The 16,428-nt window shown below is 37.7% G+C and overlaps 3 protein-coding genes across 3 annotated transcripts in view; 1 reads left to right on the top strand and 2 right to left on the bottom strand.

Moving 5' to 3' along the window:
* The first annotated feature begins 1,305 nt into the window (after positions 1–1,305).
* Positions 1,306–7,933, top strand: LOC104804601 (probable pectate lyase 10). The gene is made up of 7 exons (XM_010528917.1): positions 1,306–1,446; positions 1,551–1,613; positions 1,731–1,799; positions 5,984–6,626; positions 6,920–7,023; positions 7,132–7,270; positions 7,445–7,933. Exons 2-7 carry the CDS (start codon positions 1,603–1,605, stop codon positions 7,664–7,666), a joined length of 1,188 nt encoding a protein of 395 aa, XP_010527219.1. The 5' UTR covers positions 1,306–1,446; positions 1,551–1,602; the 3' UTR covers positions 7,667–7,933.
* A 220-nt stretch (positions 7,934–8,153) lies between these two features.
* On the bottom strand, positions 8,154–10,973 carry LOC104804600 (putative kinase-like protein TMKL1). The gene is given in 3 exon segments (XM_010528916.2): positions 8,154–8,353; positions 8,391–9,081; positions 9,482–10,973. Coding segments are annotated over 2 exon segments (2,043 nt in total). The 5' UTR covers positions 10,888–10,973; the 3' UTR covers positions 8,154–8,353; positions 8,391–8,444.
* Positions 10,974–11,722: 749 nt separating this feature from the next.
* The window catches only part of LOC104804650, a 6,068-nt gene continuing 1,362 nt past the window's right edge, over positions 11,723–16,428 (bottom strand). Inside the window, exons 2-5 of the mRNA XM_010528990.2 lie at positions 14,778–14,987; positions 13,891–14,150; positions 13,665–13,803; positions 11,723–12,098 (exon numbers count right to left, since the gene is read on the bottom strand). Of these exons, the coding sequence (XP_010527292.1) occupies positions 14,068–14,150; positions 14,778–14,987 (293 nt within the window). The 3' untranslated portion in view covers positions 11,723–12,098; positions 13,665–13,803; positions 13,891–14,067. The remainder of the gene's footprint in view (positions 12,099–13,664; positions 13,804–13,890; positions 14,151–14,777; positions 14,988–16,428) is intronic.

Genomic DNA, 16,428 nt, shown 5'->3' with positions numbered 1-16,428 from the left:
GAATCAGAAGTTCACCGGACCTTTGGTTTTACGCAACGAAGTTAGATTCCCTTGAGATATCAACCAAGAAAACATTATATACGCAATTCCATATAAACAGGGATATCTGAGGCACGTTTTTTTTAATGAACTAAATAAGATAATTTTTTTAAAAAAAAAAGATATAAAGCTATATATTATTTTGTTGTAGTTATAAGGAAATTGCTAAAAATTATTATGGATATTAATATCATGCAAATCAAGGCGAGACTCATGTGAGGAAGTATGAATGCAAAACCACTTGTTACTGTCAAAATTTGGCAAACTGGAACTGACCCGAAAGCCATTGAAACCTTAAAGTTCAAAATTTATTAGGTAATATTTCAACTCCATTTTTTTTATAACGATATTCTGAATATCAATTCCAAATTTAATCACAAAACATTTCACCTCCAAGGTACTTGCTTGTTCAAAATAGTACTTAGGGATGCATGCACATACGGGGTTTTAGCTTCGTTTTTTTTTTCTTTCAAATTTGAACAATTATATATCAGTCGATTTTACAAGTTCGGTTTCAATTTATATATAGAAAAATAAAATATCTTTTCGGTTTTATATGCCTAACTATAAATATCCATCCTACTATAACATGGCATCTCACGTCGTATTTTAAACATAGATATAATATAATGATATAATAGTTTTGTATGTAACATTACATTGAACATAATAAATCATGCACGGAATTATTTCAAGTCAACGTATGGACGAATGATTTAAGCCAAAACGAAACATACGTGCATGGAACTTATAAGTGGTCGCCATGCAATCACGAGCATCCAATAATCACCGTGATTTAAAATTAATATATCTAAAAATATACTATTTCTTTTGATCCAAGGACTCCAAACCAAAAAATCACAAAATACATTTTTCAATTTATAAAAATTAAAATTTTATTTAACTATTGTAACTATTCAAAGATTTCGGATGAGAATCAAATGCGTTAAAGAGTTGAGTTTATACAGTAATTTAAATTTTTGGGTTTCTGTAACTAATATTATGTCTACGAGACTACGAGTATTGAATAAGAGCGTCATAAAATAAAACAAATATGTTATTTCCTTGTACGGAAGGATCGTTTGAGAAAAAAGCAATTGAAAGACGGCAGGTAGAAGACGCCGTTATCCATAACGGATGAATAGTTAACGGAATATAACGGCGTCGTTCTGTACAGTTAACGGAGTATGCTGTTCCTTCACACCCCACGTTCGTTCTGCCTATATAACCGGGCTTCTTCTCTTTGCTCCTCCTCCAAGACTCATCTCTCCCTTCTTCTTCTTCTTCTTCCTCCTCCTTATTGCACAGAGGAGAGAGAAAGCTTCAGCGGAGCAACAATGGCGGATCCCAAAACGTTGTTCTATACCTCTGTTTTTCTGCTTATTTTCTCTGCGTAAATGCGTCAACGTGAGTTCATATTTTATACGATTAGGTTTTCGTTTCGAATCAATACGAAGATTCAGAAGAAGTAAGAATGTGTTAAAGTTCGTCCCTGCATTTAATTTCCACAGGGTTCGACGAACAGAGGAATCTCTGAAACCGCAGAGCTCCAGAAACTCATCAATGGCGGATACGTGAGTTTTTACATACCCGAAGAAGATTGAAATCTCAGCCGTTAAATATTTGATCCTCAGAACATTGGGGGATCTGATGGAAAACGGTGTCGTTTTCGTTTGATATGGTTTTCTCAGGTCATCGGAAGACTCATGGCATGAACACGCCGTTAAAAACCCTGAAGAAATAGCATCCATGGTCGATATGTAAGTTTATATATATATATATATATATATTATATTTACTTTAAAAATATTTCATTTACTTATAATATTATCTTTTTTATATATAAATTATGATTACATCAATTGGCTATGTTAGGCGTTTTGCATCATTCTTCAATCTTATATATTATACTCTTGGCTAACTCATTAAGTTATAGCATTCACATTTAATATTCGAGGAATATAAAATTTATTGAATCATGATCTGTCTGTGATATATATAGTGTGATTATATAGTTATATGAAAAATATTTCTTATGCATAGAATATTATCATTTTTTTAAAATATAATTACATCAGGCGATTTACATCATTCTTCAATCTTATACTCTTAGCTAATTTATATAGCATTCACACGTAATATATTGGTCATTGGAAAAGAAATTGTAAACTCTTCTTGGAAGATCTGAAGAAGAAGAAGCTTGTTGAAGCTTCTACTTCAGGTATTTACGTTATTGAAGCTAACGTATTCACTTCTTCATCCTGGGTATTGGATACCTGATGTGCCTATCACATTTGTGGAAATGTGCAGGGTCTGAGAAGAAGTAGGACGTTGGCTCGAGGTGAAGTGGATCTACGTGTCGGGAATGGAGCAAAGGTTGTTGCATTGGCTGTCGGCGTCTATGATTTAGCTTTACCTTCTGGACTGGTTATAGAACTAAGTAATTGTTACTTTGTACCTGCTATAAGCAGAAACATTTTTTCTATTTCCTGTTTGGCTTTGGATAGTTTTCGGTTTGTTATTGAAAATAAGAACCTAATGATGTTCAAAGGCAATATCTATTATGGTAATGGTTACCTTGTGAATGGATTGTATGTCTTGAACGATCAACCTTCCGATTCCATGTCCGTGTATAACGTAAATGCGAAGAGGTTTAAGTCGAACAACTTAAACCCGACCTATCTCTGGCATTGCCGTTTAGGCCACATCAACGAGAAACACATACAGAAACTCATCTCCGAAGGATTTCTGGATTCTTTCAATTATGAATGGATTGAAGCATGCGAATCTTGTCTGATGGGTAAAATGGTAAAGTCTCCTTTTAGTGGAAAAGGAGAACGGACGTTGGAGTTATTGGACCTAATACATAGCAATGTATGTGGGCCCATGAGCTTACTCGCTAGAGGAGGTTATTTGTATTTCGTCACATTTACTTATGATTTCAGTAGATTTGGTTGTGTATTTGATGAGACATAAGTCTGAAATGCTTGAAATGTTCAAGACTTTAAGAAACAAAGTACAAAACCAGCTTGGCAAGACTATTAAGGCATTGCGATCGGATCGCAGTGGTGAATATATGAGCCAAGAGTTCGCTGACTATCTGGTACACTGTGGAATTGTTTGTATCACCGGTAGAAGACCATCTTGGACGAGACTCTGGATAAAATGATAATCAATGGCCACGTGCTTCATGCGGGAGTGGAACACCAGAATAGCGCATAAGTATGTGACACCTACATTGTTACAATATATGACGGGTGACGATGATGAGGAGACACCAAGTTCTGTAAGCAAAGAGGACATCCATTTTATTTCTGACGCCATCGAAGCAACAGACTTGTATTCCGACTCAATAGAGGAGCGAGCCACAATTCTTTGCTTCTTCGAAGACCAAGAGGTCGGGTGGCGTCCGAAATAAACGTGAGCGATTGTCACCCCAATCGGCATCGGAAAAAGCATGAAGAGTTTCGGTGTTCTTCGATGACATGAAGACACCGAGAGAGATAGAGCCAACAAGATATCTTAACACTCGTTTCACCACTTGCCAATGTTCGGTTGTCGGACGGTGCATAAATTGAGATAATTTATTCACCGTATAAGCAATGTCTAGATGGGTGAAGTTCAAGTATTGAAGACTTCCAACAACGTTCCGAAACTCTGTAGGGTCATCCAAAGGAGATTCTGATTAGTCGATGACATCGGGGTTGTAATAGTTTTGCATTGCCCATATTAATGCGTTTGAGGAGATCCAATATGTACCTGTGTTGAGTCAAATACAAGCCTTCGGATGAGCGGGACACTTCAACGCCTAGGAAAAATGAGAACTCGCCCAGATCCTTTATGGAGAATCGATCCGACACCATGGTAATGAACTGTTGACACTGTTGGTTTAGTGTTCTATGATGTACTGTTTACGAGCTTTACTTGGATACATTTGATGTATTGACGCTTTCTATGATTTATGGATGAGTGTTTGACTCATTATATATATATATATATATATATATATATATATATATAAAGAATACGATCTTATATTTAAATTTTACAGCCAAATAAATATGGTAAAATCCTCTGTTTGGATCCGAAGTTTTTTTTTTTCCCTCTTCTGTGATCCCCCATTTATTACTCACTATTTCTTCTCAAGATCCACCGACATTCACATCTTCTCATTTGTATTTAATGTATATATAAATATATATACCTCTATGTAGTATAGGAGTCGACTTTTACATATCGAAATAGGAATATAAACATTTCACATTTTTTATAATTATTAGTATGTAATATACCATATAAAAAAATTATGCAATACATATAGATAAAATTCTGTATAAATATCACTATAACGATGACAAGAAATATACATATAGATTAACTCTACATTTAGTTACCCAAATTTGAGTGTATATAAAGTATATTTTTATATCGGGTTCAAATCAAAATATGAAGGACATTCATCCATAATTTTTTGATCTTTTGACAATTTTAATTAAACCAAATGCCCGATGAATTTCAGATTATCAAAAAACAAAAAAACATATGCATTTAGTTGATAGATGAATGTGCTACAATTAATTTTTTTTAGCGATATAGATGCATTTTGATCATTTTATTTATTTATGTATGCATCCATAAATTTTGATCACATGAGTGGTCGGTCGTCCATGTAGATGTAGATCCGAGATTTTTATTCGATTGTAGTATGGAATAAGACTAAGGGCTCGGATTCCGATATAGAAAATCCAACCAACCGAACAATATATAATTTTGTTTAAAACCCAAGTGGATATAATTTTTTAATCTTAGGTTAATATAATCCGAAAATAGAAAAATAATAAAAATTGAGTAAATAATATATCTAGAGAATAATGTAGCTTGATCATGTATATTTGTGAGGCCAAAACATAAAAGTCCCATGTACCGATTTTATATAATATATAGATTGGTCATGAGAAATCGAAGGATCCGAAGCTTTCCGTATGTACCGTATCACATGAGATATAGTTCCTTGTTTGTCACATTTATGATCACATGGTCCACCTCCCACATAACAAAAAACAATTCAATGCTTTCTTCGTTTTTGTCTCATCATGTGATTCATATAATAATAATAATAATAATAATAATAATAATAATTAGAGATGAGCGTTTCGGAAAACGGTTCGGGTTCGGGACAGAAATTGATCGGTTTGGTTCTTTCGGTTTTACAAAATAAGTACCAATCGGTTTTTATATTGTATTCGGTTCGGTTCGGTTTCGGTATCGGTTCCGGGTTTTATTAAAAAAAGATAGATTTCCTTTAAAAATATTCGGTTTTTCGGGATTTTTAAAGTTCGGTTCGGTTCAATTCAATTCCGAAAAAATTCGGTTCTCTAAAAATGGTACCGTTAAGGAATTAAGAACGGTTTCGAGTCAGAAAAAGTACCGTTTTTTCGGTTCGGTTTGGTCCGGTTCCGAAGAACCAAATCGAAACGATCAGCCTAATAATAATAATAACAATAATAATTCCCAAGATTCTGGTCAATCCTTAGATTTTAGATTTTATCTACCTAATTAATTAACGGAAAATTTGATAATATTTTCTTAACGCGAAATTAATAAAATAACAGAATTTTTAAAATCTTTAAAGTATTTCTTTTCAATTTAGAAAAACCAATTTTGCTCTTTTATTTGAATAATGTTTTAATTTAGGTTCTACTTTTTGTTTAACTAGGATTCAATCACAATTTTAAAGAACTTTTTAAAGGTTATTCTGAAAGTTATCTTTTTTGTTATGTAATAACTTCACTTAACTAATTCATTAAATTGATTCAAAACCCCAAAATTCCATTCGTTTCGCTTTGGGGATTTCTCTGCACATTTCCAAAGTTCAAGGCCGTTACGCAATTTATTTAATTTATTGTGGTTAATCTATTAATTATGCGAAATTATTCTCACGCAGGAGCATACGAAACAGTACGGAGCGGAGGAAGCTAGGGTTCTTCTCCTGCGCCACCGGAAATCCGATCGATGACTGTTGGCGATGTGACCAGAGATGGCATCTCCGGCGAAAACGTCTCGCGAACTGTGCGATAGGATTTGGCCGCAATGCCGTCGGCGGCCGAGACGGCCGTTACTACGTCGTCACCGACCCGTCGGATCACGACCCGGTGAACCCGCGACCCGGGACTCTCCGTCACGCCGTGATCCAGGACCGGCCTCTCTGGATCGTATTCAAGCGCGACATGGTCATAACCCTGAAGCAAGAGCTCATCATGAATAGCTTCAAGACGATCGATGGCCGAGGAGTGAACGTCCACATCGCTAATGGCGCCTGTATAACGATCCAGTTCGTGACCAACATCATCATCCATGGAGTTCATATCCATGACTGTAAGCAGACGGGGAATGCTATGGTTCGGAGTTCGCCGACGCATTACGGTTGGCGAACTATGGCGGATGGTGACGGGATCTCGATTTTTGGGTCGAGTCATATTTGGATTGATCACAATTCTCTGTCTAATTGTGCTGATGGGTTGATTGATGCGATCATGGGTTCTACGGCGATTACGATCTCCAATAATTACTTCACTCACCATAACGAGGTCCGTTTCTTCTTCGATTCTACTACACTGATTTTACCAAATTAGTAAAATTATGCTGAATTCGTTGCTTAATTCGCCTGCTTTGTTGAATTTCAAGAAAGCTCTCTTAGCAATGTAGAATTTCGGGGATGGTGAAGTGAAATGTTTCTCTGATCTTTGTTATCTTTCTCTGGGATCGATTAGAAATGGGTTTAGCCAAAGACTCCATAGCTGCAGATACAAGTGCAAAAGTTTTCAGCTTTCTTATTGAATGTCTTCAAAAGTTGTGAAGAATTCCATCGATGGAAATGCAGGTGATGTTGTTGGGACACAGCGATTCCTACGCGAGAGACAAGATCATGCAAGTGACCATTGCCTATAACCATTTCGGCGAGGGTCTTATCCAGAGAATGCCAAGGTACTTTCTTCTGCATTTCCCCAGTCTTCTAGGCTTCATCCTCTTCTTATTGGCTTTCTCCTGATGGTTCTTATCAGTTGAATCGTTCTCATGTTAACGTTATTTCAGGTGTAGACACGGGTATTTTCATGTGGTGAACAACGATTACACGCACTGGATAATGTATGCTATTGGCGGAAGTGCTAACCCTACTATCAACAGCCAAGGCAACCGATACCTTGCCCCGGCAAATCGTTTTGCTAAAGAGGTACGCGATTGAATCATACATTCTCGTATCTAATCCACAAGGTCGGTTTAAACAGAGAATCCTTTAGCAGAAATGAAGAAACACGAGTCTTGTCTGAAAGAGCGAGACTCGGTTGTAGATAACAGGTTTGAATCTTGATCGGAAATGAACCAGTGTGGAAATTTTTATCGGCAGGTGACGAAAAGGGTAGGTGCATGGCAAGGAGAGTGGAAGAACTGGAACTGGAGATCACAGGGAGATCTCATGCTTAACGGTGCATATTTCATGTCATCGGGAGCAGGAGCTTCTGCTAACTACGCCAGGGCGTCGAGCTTGGCAGCTAAGTCGTCTTCCCTTGTAAGTACGCTTACTTACAGCTCGGGTGCGCTCAAATGCAGAATCGGTATGAGGTGTTAGTCAAATGTTGTGAAATTCGTATACGCAAACACATATAGAGGGAGGAAACAATGAAGAAAAAGAACTCGTTTTTCTTTGTAACCCTGCTTCCTAGGGTTTATGTTTTCTCTTGTTTCTTTTGGGGATTTCGGCTTTCTTCCATTTGTATCCATGTATCAACCTCGGTCTCAGTAGAGCCGTAGTGTTGTTCAACCTGCAAAATCTGTAGTATAGTGCTTTATTCGACCCTGTGGGTTCTGTGGTTATCCATCTCGTGTGTACTTGAAATTCGGGAATCCGTTTGTTGGCGAGTACGAGAGTGATCGGGTCCTTCCCCGCCGAAAGTCTGAGCGGTAGGTTCGAGTACGGGTTTTCTCACTTGTCTAATACCCGTGACCTGCGGATACTCGAGCTAGAGGGGGAGAGGAGGAAATAGAGTATTACCTCGCCGACCGAGTACCTTGAGTATACTCATGAGTCATGAGCTTGAAATCTGAGAGAGATGAGATCGAGATTAAGACCGGATAACCCGAAAATCTCGGATACTAATCCACTTTCACCTCCTTACAGTTACATGTAAAACTACACATTCTCATGCCAAATGATACTTTCTCGATTCAAGATTAGGCGTATGTATGGTTTGAAACACTTGCAATATGAAATAGAGTTATACAAATGAGAGATGGTTCCACCTTCTAACACCTTCACCTACTCTAGAGATGGTTCCACCTTCTAACACCTTCACCTACTCTCAAATGCAGAAATTCCAAAAAAAAAAAAAAAAAAAAAAACATAGCCCTCAAAACGGAGTCCCGGCCTCGCTCCTCGTCTCTGTAGGACTATACAAAGCCGACCTATTCCTCGGCCTGTTCTCTTCCAACTGTCTCACGACCTCATCCATGGCCGGTCTGACCGTCGGGACCGGAGCACAGCATCCCATTGCAAGCTTCAATGCCTGAACCAGACCCTCTTCCATCGGACTCCTTATCCCTTTCAGCACCTCCACGTCAAAAACCTCCATTGTCGTTTCCTCCAAGACAGCTACTTTAACCAGAGCGGGCAGATCCACAAACTCGCTGTTCCTCCCGTTCTTCCCGGGTTTTCTCCCCATCAGAATCTCCAGAAGAAGGATTCCGAATGCGTAGACGTCGGTTCTCGGGTTGCACTTCTTCATCTTGTGGAGCTCGGGCGCTTTGTAGCCATCGGATTTTGCCTGCGAGATTATGTCATCAGCTACAGATGGTACCATCAACTTGTCCAGACCAAACTCCGTGATCCTGGCGAAGAAAAAGTCATCCACGAGAATATTTCTCGACCTGACGTTCCCGTGTATGACGGGTACTTCTTGCCCGACATGAAGATAAGCGAGCCCTCGAGCTATTCCCAGTGCAATCTTGTGCCTCCGAGCCCAGTTCAACACCGGTTTTCCCGGTCTACTTTCTGCAGATTGAGAATAACAATTCAGCCAAAACCAAAACAACTAACACTGAAATTTCCAAGCTTTTCAAGAATGCAGCCCATTATTACCCTTCAACTTCAAGATCCATAAACAGAGGAATAATCCTTCTATCCAATTCATGAATTCTATCTAACATCACCAGCCGAGCTCATAAATCGAATTGCTCGTCTATATGTTATCAAAAGAACTATCAATACAGAAATTTCTCAGCTTTTCAAGAATGTAACCCAATACCCTTCAAGATCCATAAACAGAGAAGCAATCCTTCTATACAATTCATGATTCTATCTGACATCACAAGCTGAGTTTGTTAAACGAGTTCATTACTCTTCGAGATCCAACCCATAACAGAGGAGTAATCCTTCTCTTCATGTAACTATAACAAGCTATGAATAAAGATTAATGGAAAGATACCGTGTAAAATTTACCTTTTTATTTTGCCCCCATTAACATACTTTCCCTGATAGAAAGCCCTCAAAGGAACCAAATTCTCATGCCGAATCCTTCCCAGTTGCTTTATCACCGGCAGGCAAGAACTCCTATCCTTGCAACTACCTTCTCTCAATAGCCTCAATGCAATTGTCCCTCCATCGCTAAGCTTCGCCTTATAGACAGTGCCATAGCTTGTCTTCTCCATCACTTGTCCTGTTGCATTCAAGACATCTTCGAGTGTCAGATGCTCACCACCTTGGAACACAATCAGCTTCCCTTCGCCACTATCTTTATCGCCGTTTTCTTCTTCCTCTCCTTCTTCCAAGTCATCTTCACTGTCTATACTATTCTTTCTCTTCTTGTTCTGCATATACCCGATTAACAACGAGGCCAGGACCACGGCCCCGGTCATTGAACCAATCACGAGACCAGCAATAGCACCTGAGCTCAAACTAGAGGAACCAAGACAGGGTCTTAAGGGCAACCCACAAAGGCTAGGGCTGTTCCCTTGGAAAGCTTCCGGACCAAACTTTGATCCACCAAAATCCGGCAACACCCCACTGAAGTTGTTGTGTGAAAGGTTGAGCCTTTCAAGTTTTAATCCAGCCAAATCCTCAGGAACAGGACCCTCGAACATGTTACTTGAAAGATCGAGCTCTTTTACACCTTTGAATCTCGTTATAAACTCGGGGAAACCACCAGTGAACTTATTACCACCCAAATCAAGAACTTGCAGATTACTACAAGTAGAATCTGGCAAAGCGGGTTCAGGCAAGGACCCAGACAGCGAATTACCATGAAAGCTGAGGAAGCCAAGCTTATCACAGAGGTTCCAAACCGATGGAGGCAAAACCCCAGCCAGGGCATTACCGCTCAAATCAACATCAGACAGAGAAGAAGTGTAACCAAGCTCGAGAGGGATCGACCCAGTTAAGGAGTTGATGTTGAGGAACAGACTCTGAAGCATCGAGAACTCACCAATCTCCCGAGGAAGTGAACCGGTGAGATTCGCAGAAGGGAGCTGCAGAGAGAGAAGGTGAAGGGATGGGTCCTTGACGAGAGATAGGTTGGTCCATTGCGGTGAAGAGAGGTCCGTGCAGTGAAGCGGAGATCCATCTGAAAATACCCACTTTACCCCTCTCCATTGACAGACAGGAACTGATGAGTTCCATGAAGACAGCAGTAGATTCTCACTGTTACCTTGTAGTGAAGGCTTGATCTTTCCCAACAGAAGCTTCACATCCGAAGATCCAGGGGACGATGATGACGTGTCGCCACCAAAAGTTCTAGGACAGTCCTTGGAAAGTGACAGAAAGAAGAGGAAAACGGGAAGAAATCTCAACGCAGCCATGGAAACTGCTCGAGAGAGAGAGGGGAAAGGTGCAGTCTTTGGGTTTCGCTATAGGCAAAGGCTCGTTCTTTTTAGCTGACAGAGGGAGTGTTGACCATTTTGTAAGCTCTTTCGTCAAACATTTCAACGGCTATGATTGTGTTAAATCTCCACCGTTAGATGCTACCAAAGTTCGGGTTTTTATTACAAAGTAAGACGATCCAACGGCTATAAGAAAGCGACGAACAACAAAGATCTTCATGATTACTCCCATTTTTAATAAAGCTGCTTTTTTTTCTAACCCTAATTGATTAAATTATCAGCACGCTCGCCATTGGAAACACAGAGATTTTATTCTAATTAAATTCTTTTTAAAAATTATTTATTTATTCTTTGACAGATGCCGACAATGTGAAGTTTTTCGACGGGTGGATCATGATGTTCATTATCCTTGAATATCCACCGTACACGTGTCGTTAACCACATCAGCGATTGGCTAAATCAACGGTGGATGATGGTGAGGTGCAGAATCCTAGACAACACTAGTTTCTAGACGACAATTTCTCAAGAAGGGGCCCACATGGTTTAAGGCAATTAATAAAAAAAGGGAAAGGTGAATCTATGTGGTAATGTTCCTTGTCCAAAGGCCATTATCAACATGTTTGATGGGAAAATGCAATATCTTGGGCACTTCTACATGTCCATTTTGTATGGAATACATACCTACATAAATATATATATATATATATATATAACATATTTTACAGGGTTTATTTATTTTTTGATATTTGTTTATGTGCAAAGAACAGCAAAAACATCATTCTCCAAAGATTTCATGCAACTCAAACAAGGGAAAAAAAACATCAGAATCTTTGAATGATTGATTGAGATATGAGGAACAATGTCACATCTTTATCAACACATGCAACTATTTCGAACCCACGCCATGTTCCTGTCACAAAATTCGAATTAAAATTGAACCCATGATTTCAATTTCATGCAAACCCTTCATGATTTTTCACCCCACTTCATTGATTCCATCTTTTTACCTTTTTATTTTGCTCCCATTAACATATATTCTTTGACCCACCACTTCATTGCCTTTGTAGCAGCGGCTTGTGGAATGATTACTAATCTTGAATCATCTCCCCATATGGTAAGCTAAACCGGTTTGATTGCAGTATTGAACAGTGACCGTACCGTACCAATCCCAAAACCGGTTGATGCTTAAGCTGTGAGGCAAAAGTGTGATACAAGAGATCAAAAGTGATGAAACCCCAAATTCTATATAAATCATGTATGATTGAGGTAAACAAAATTGGATTTGAGCTTATAGTAAGGATATGTAGTCTAATATCACATTGGAGATTTCTGATTCTATATAATGCCATGATATGATTATCAGATCGGTTCGAAAAGGGATTCACTACAAGAAAATTCTCGTATAGCTACGAAACTTGCGACGGAAAATTCCGTCGCATACAAAATTACGACGGAATACGACGGTTTATCGACGGAATACGGGAAAAATTTTTACGTCACAAAGAGTCGTAAAATCCGTCGAAAATTTGCGACGGAATGCAACGGAGACGTTGACGGCGCAATAACAAACATTATTTGCGACGGAAATTTCCGTAGCAAATGCTAATTTTAATTGTTTTTAATTTAATTTAATTTATTTTTTAGAATTAGCTACGGATTTGTGACGGAAATTACTAATTTCATTTATTTCGTTATTTTTGATGAAAATTTTCAAATTTTCGCGATTTTTATTTCGTTTTGCGACGGATGGCGATGGTAATTTCCGTCGCAACACGAAATAAAAGCACCGACTTCGTCTTCTTTTTTCAGACTTTGAAGTTTCCAAAAAAAAAAATCTTAATCTTCTCCAATTTTTTTCCAACGTTGTTTTCCTCCAAGATATATCAAGGTATGTGTATATGTATTTGAGTGTGAATATGTATATATGAGTATATATGGATTATATATATATATATATATATTTTTTGTGTGTGTATATATGTGTATGTATATTTTGTGTGTATGTATGTTTGTGTTGTTAATGTGTGTGTATTGTATGTATGTATGTATGTACGTATGTATGTTTGTGTGTGAATGTGTATATATATGTGTGAATGTATATGTGTGTAAGTGAATGCATGTGTAAGTGAATGTGTATATATGTGTGAATGTGTATGTGTGTGTGTTTATGTATGTGTATGTGTATATATGTGAATGTGAATATGTATGTGTATGTATATGTGATTGTATGTGTATATGAATATATGTGTATATGTGTGTGTTTATGTGTATGTGTATGTGTTTGTGAAATGTATATGTGTATGAGTATTTATGTATGTGTATATGTGTATATGTGTGAATGTGTATGTGTGTTTGTGTATATATGAGTATGTGTATATAAAAATATATGTGTATATATATGTATGTATGTGTATATATATTTGTATGTGTGTAATGTATGTGTATGAATGTATGTGTATGTGAAAATATATATATGTACGTGTATATATAGTATATAATTTTTTTATATATTTTTTAAAAATTTTTAAAACATTTGCGACGGGATGCGACGGAAAAAATTCCGTCGCACAGAATTATCCGTCATTTTCCATCGCAAAACGCAGATTTCTTAACAACCGTTATACATTTGCAACAGTGCTATAGCGACGGAAATAAGTCCGTCGCATTCCGTCGTAAATTCTTAATTGCGACGGATTTCCTTTGTATTTGCCACGGATTTTTCCGTCGCTATATAATTGTTTTTTGTAGTGATTTACTTGTACTTCTTCGTGATATTCCTGGCTTCTTCTAGTGGATCTTTCGTGAGCTCGAAACCAGAACTACTTCCTCCTCACGTCTAGGAGCTTGTCCTTTGTTTCGGGCCATGGATAAGAAGTATGCAAAGCCCGTTGTACCCTGCAACATTCATGAAAAACAATCAAATAAACCGACTTTTAGCTTCTTAACAGTGAAGGATGAGGAAGAGGAAGTGAAATCACATACCGACACAAAGATAGCTGTTGATAGGAATGACTTGAGAGCAAACAATGGAACCACCAACGCAAAAACTGTAACTGAAACTCTGGTCACGGGTATCGGTACAGATTCCTTGAGCCGCAATGGTAAACAGGCACTCGAGTCAAGTCAAACCCTAATCTCGGTTTGGCAACTGTACAGATTTCAGACAAGAACTGAACCTACAGGTATAAGTTTGGTTCCGGCTTCAACTCCATCTCTTCCAATGTTCCATGCTGTTCTAAGAACTGTTCACAAACTCCATTACAGTAGAAGAAATCTTAGCAAAGCACTAAGCATCTTCTAATTTGAAAATGACAAATTGTAACAAAGTTTATTCCATAACACAATTACATCCTCTCTAAAGTTTCATATGGTTCTAAGCATTGGTGATGAATTTCCAAAACGTTACTTAGCATCGTTCTTAGCATGTCCTACAAATTTGTGTTCAGAAGAACCCTAAAGACCTAATAGCTAACAATGGACAGAAAACAAGATTTCATCAATGCATGGAAAGACAAGGGTACTCACTGTATCATTCCTCTACAGAGATCACAAACCTTTCTCCGATATTTTCTCGCTGTTTCCCACCAACCAAACAGCCTGTTGCAGAATCTCTCCTCATCTTGGGCCGGATTCCAAAACCAATTTCTAACCAGACCCATCGTCATCGAAGGAAAATCCATCATAAACCCAGGCACCAAAATTCTTACTTAAGGGGAGTTCTCGGAGACCCATTTCGTATACTGCCGGTCAAATCCCTCAATCTAATTTGGATGAAACAAAAAATTGCAACCCCGGAACGACTTGAGAAAACGAAAAGAGTAAAATATGAAGAAATTGAATGATATCAAGCAGATGGGTCAGTGAAAAACCTTTCAGGAAATTGGACTGGACAGCTAAAACGACGGTTTTAGAGCGAGCTCGTTGCGTTACGAGAGGAGCAGAGTAGATTCTCGAAATGGGCAAGGATCGGTGCTTTAACCTCGAAACAGAACACGGGGAGAGAAATTGGGAAATAGAAATATGGGTTAGGGTTTGACTGAATTTTGGAACGGATGATGAAGAAGCCACGGCATGGAATTCTGCTTAAACTCGATTTGCCTCTCCGACAATGGTAACAAAATAGCGAAACGATCGAGAGATAGAGAGAGAGGGAGAGAGGGGCAGAGTCTCAGGAAAATGGAGGGAAAGATACAAATGAGCCTATCGTTAACATGGCCCAATTAAAACATGGTCCAAAGAAATATACAATTTCCACAAAATAAAATGTAAAAAAATATATTTATTATTTTTACATTGCATATGCAAACAGTCCAAAATCTTAGTATCCACTGATTCGCATTGGTCTAAATCAGGGCGTTCTCAATGGTTAAGGTTTCGAAATTAACAAACCCCACTTTAAGATACGAATCTTTTGTATCAAAAACTGCATTTTAATATATATATATATATATAAAGAGAGAATACAACATAACACTAAACGGCTCTATTTCGATCTTTTATTTTCATATACGAGTATTGTTATTTTGGAAATTTTCAGATTTGCTTCGATCCGGCTCCTGTTTGAACGTTAATACTCATATTAATAAGATATTTTATTTTCTTACAATTTTTAGTTATATATTTTCATATTCGATCTGCAACCCTACCTTAGTTTAAAGAAAATCATATGACCACCCCTAAACACCACCGTAAATATTTTTTCGCCTTAAATGAACGACTAAACAATCGGAGAACATATACAGGTAACTAATATATATATATATATATATATGTATATATATATCAATTATCATTATACATATAAGATGATTCGTAACAGCAACATGCATGCGCGATAAAACAAAGTGTTCTAACAACATAAGCGGAATCATACAAATTCGCCATTACAAAAACTATATAGCTTCTTCTCGAAACGATAACATATATACAAACATACACCGTCTCTAGGATTTAGTGTAACTACGGCCTCCATGAAGTTACAGAAAACGCACACATATATAACACATATACATATGTGTGTATATATCACTACAAAAAAATCCTCGAATTCCAACGGATTTTCCAACGGATTTTCAACGGTTTTCAACGGCGTTTTAACGACGATTTCCGTTGAAATTCCGTTGAAAATTTCCAACGGGTATCCGTTGGAAACACCCGTTGGAAATTTTTAACGGAATTTTCAACGTATTCAATTGAAAAATTGGGTTGGAAATTTCCAACGGTATTTCCAACGGATTAACGTTGGAAAAATCGGTTGCAAATTTTTAACGGAGTTCCAACGGATGTTTGTTAGAAAACAATTCCAACGGAATTCCAACGGATGCCGGTTGGAATTTTTTTTGAAAATTTTTAAAAAAAATTCCAACGGAATTCCAACGGATGCCGGTTGGAATTTTTTTTGAAAATTTTTTTAAAAAAAATTCCAACCGAATTCCAATGAATGCCGGTTGGAAATTTTTTTGAAAATTTTAAAAAAAAATCCCAACGGACATCGGTTGAAAATTTGGATTTTAATTGAAA

This window comes from Tarenaya hassleriana, unplaced genomic scaffold, assembly GCF_000463585.1.
Source record: "Tarenaya hassleriana unplaced genomic scaffold, ASM46358v1 Cleome90, whole genome shotgun sequence".
In the NCBI taxonomy this organism is placed as follows: Eukaryota; Viridiplantae; Streptophyta; class Magnoliopsida; order Brassicales; family Cleomaceae; genus Tarenaya; species Tarenaya hassleriana.
This window is presented reverse-complemented; position numbering and strand designations above follow the sequence as displayed.

Bases quoted from the DNA above. Each gene is read 5' to 3' on its own strand.
- LOC104804601 (XM_010528917.1), top strand. The intron at 6,627-6,919 runs GTCCGTTTCTTC...ATGGAAATGCAG, and splicing joins ACTTCACTCACCATAACGAG to GTGATGTTGTTGGGACACAG. The intron at 7,024-7,131 runs GTACTTTCTTCT...ACGTTATTTCAG, and splicing joins CTTATCCAGAGAATGCCAAG to GTGTAGACACGGGTATTTTC.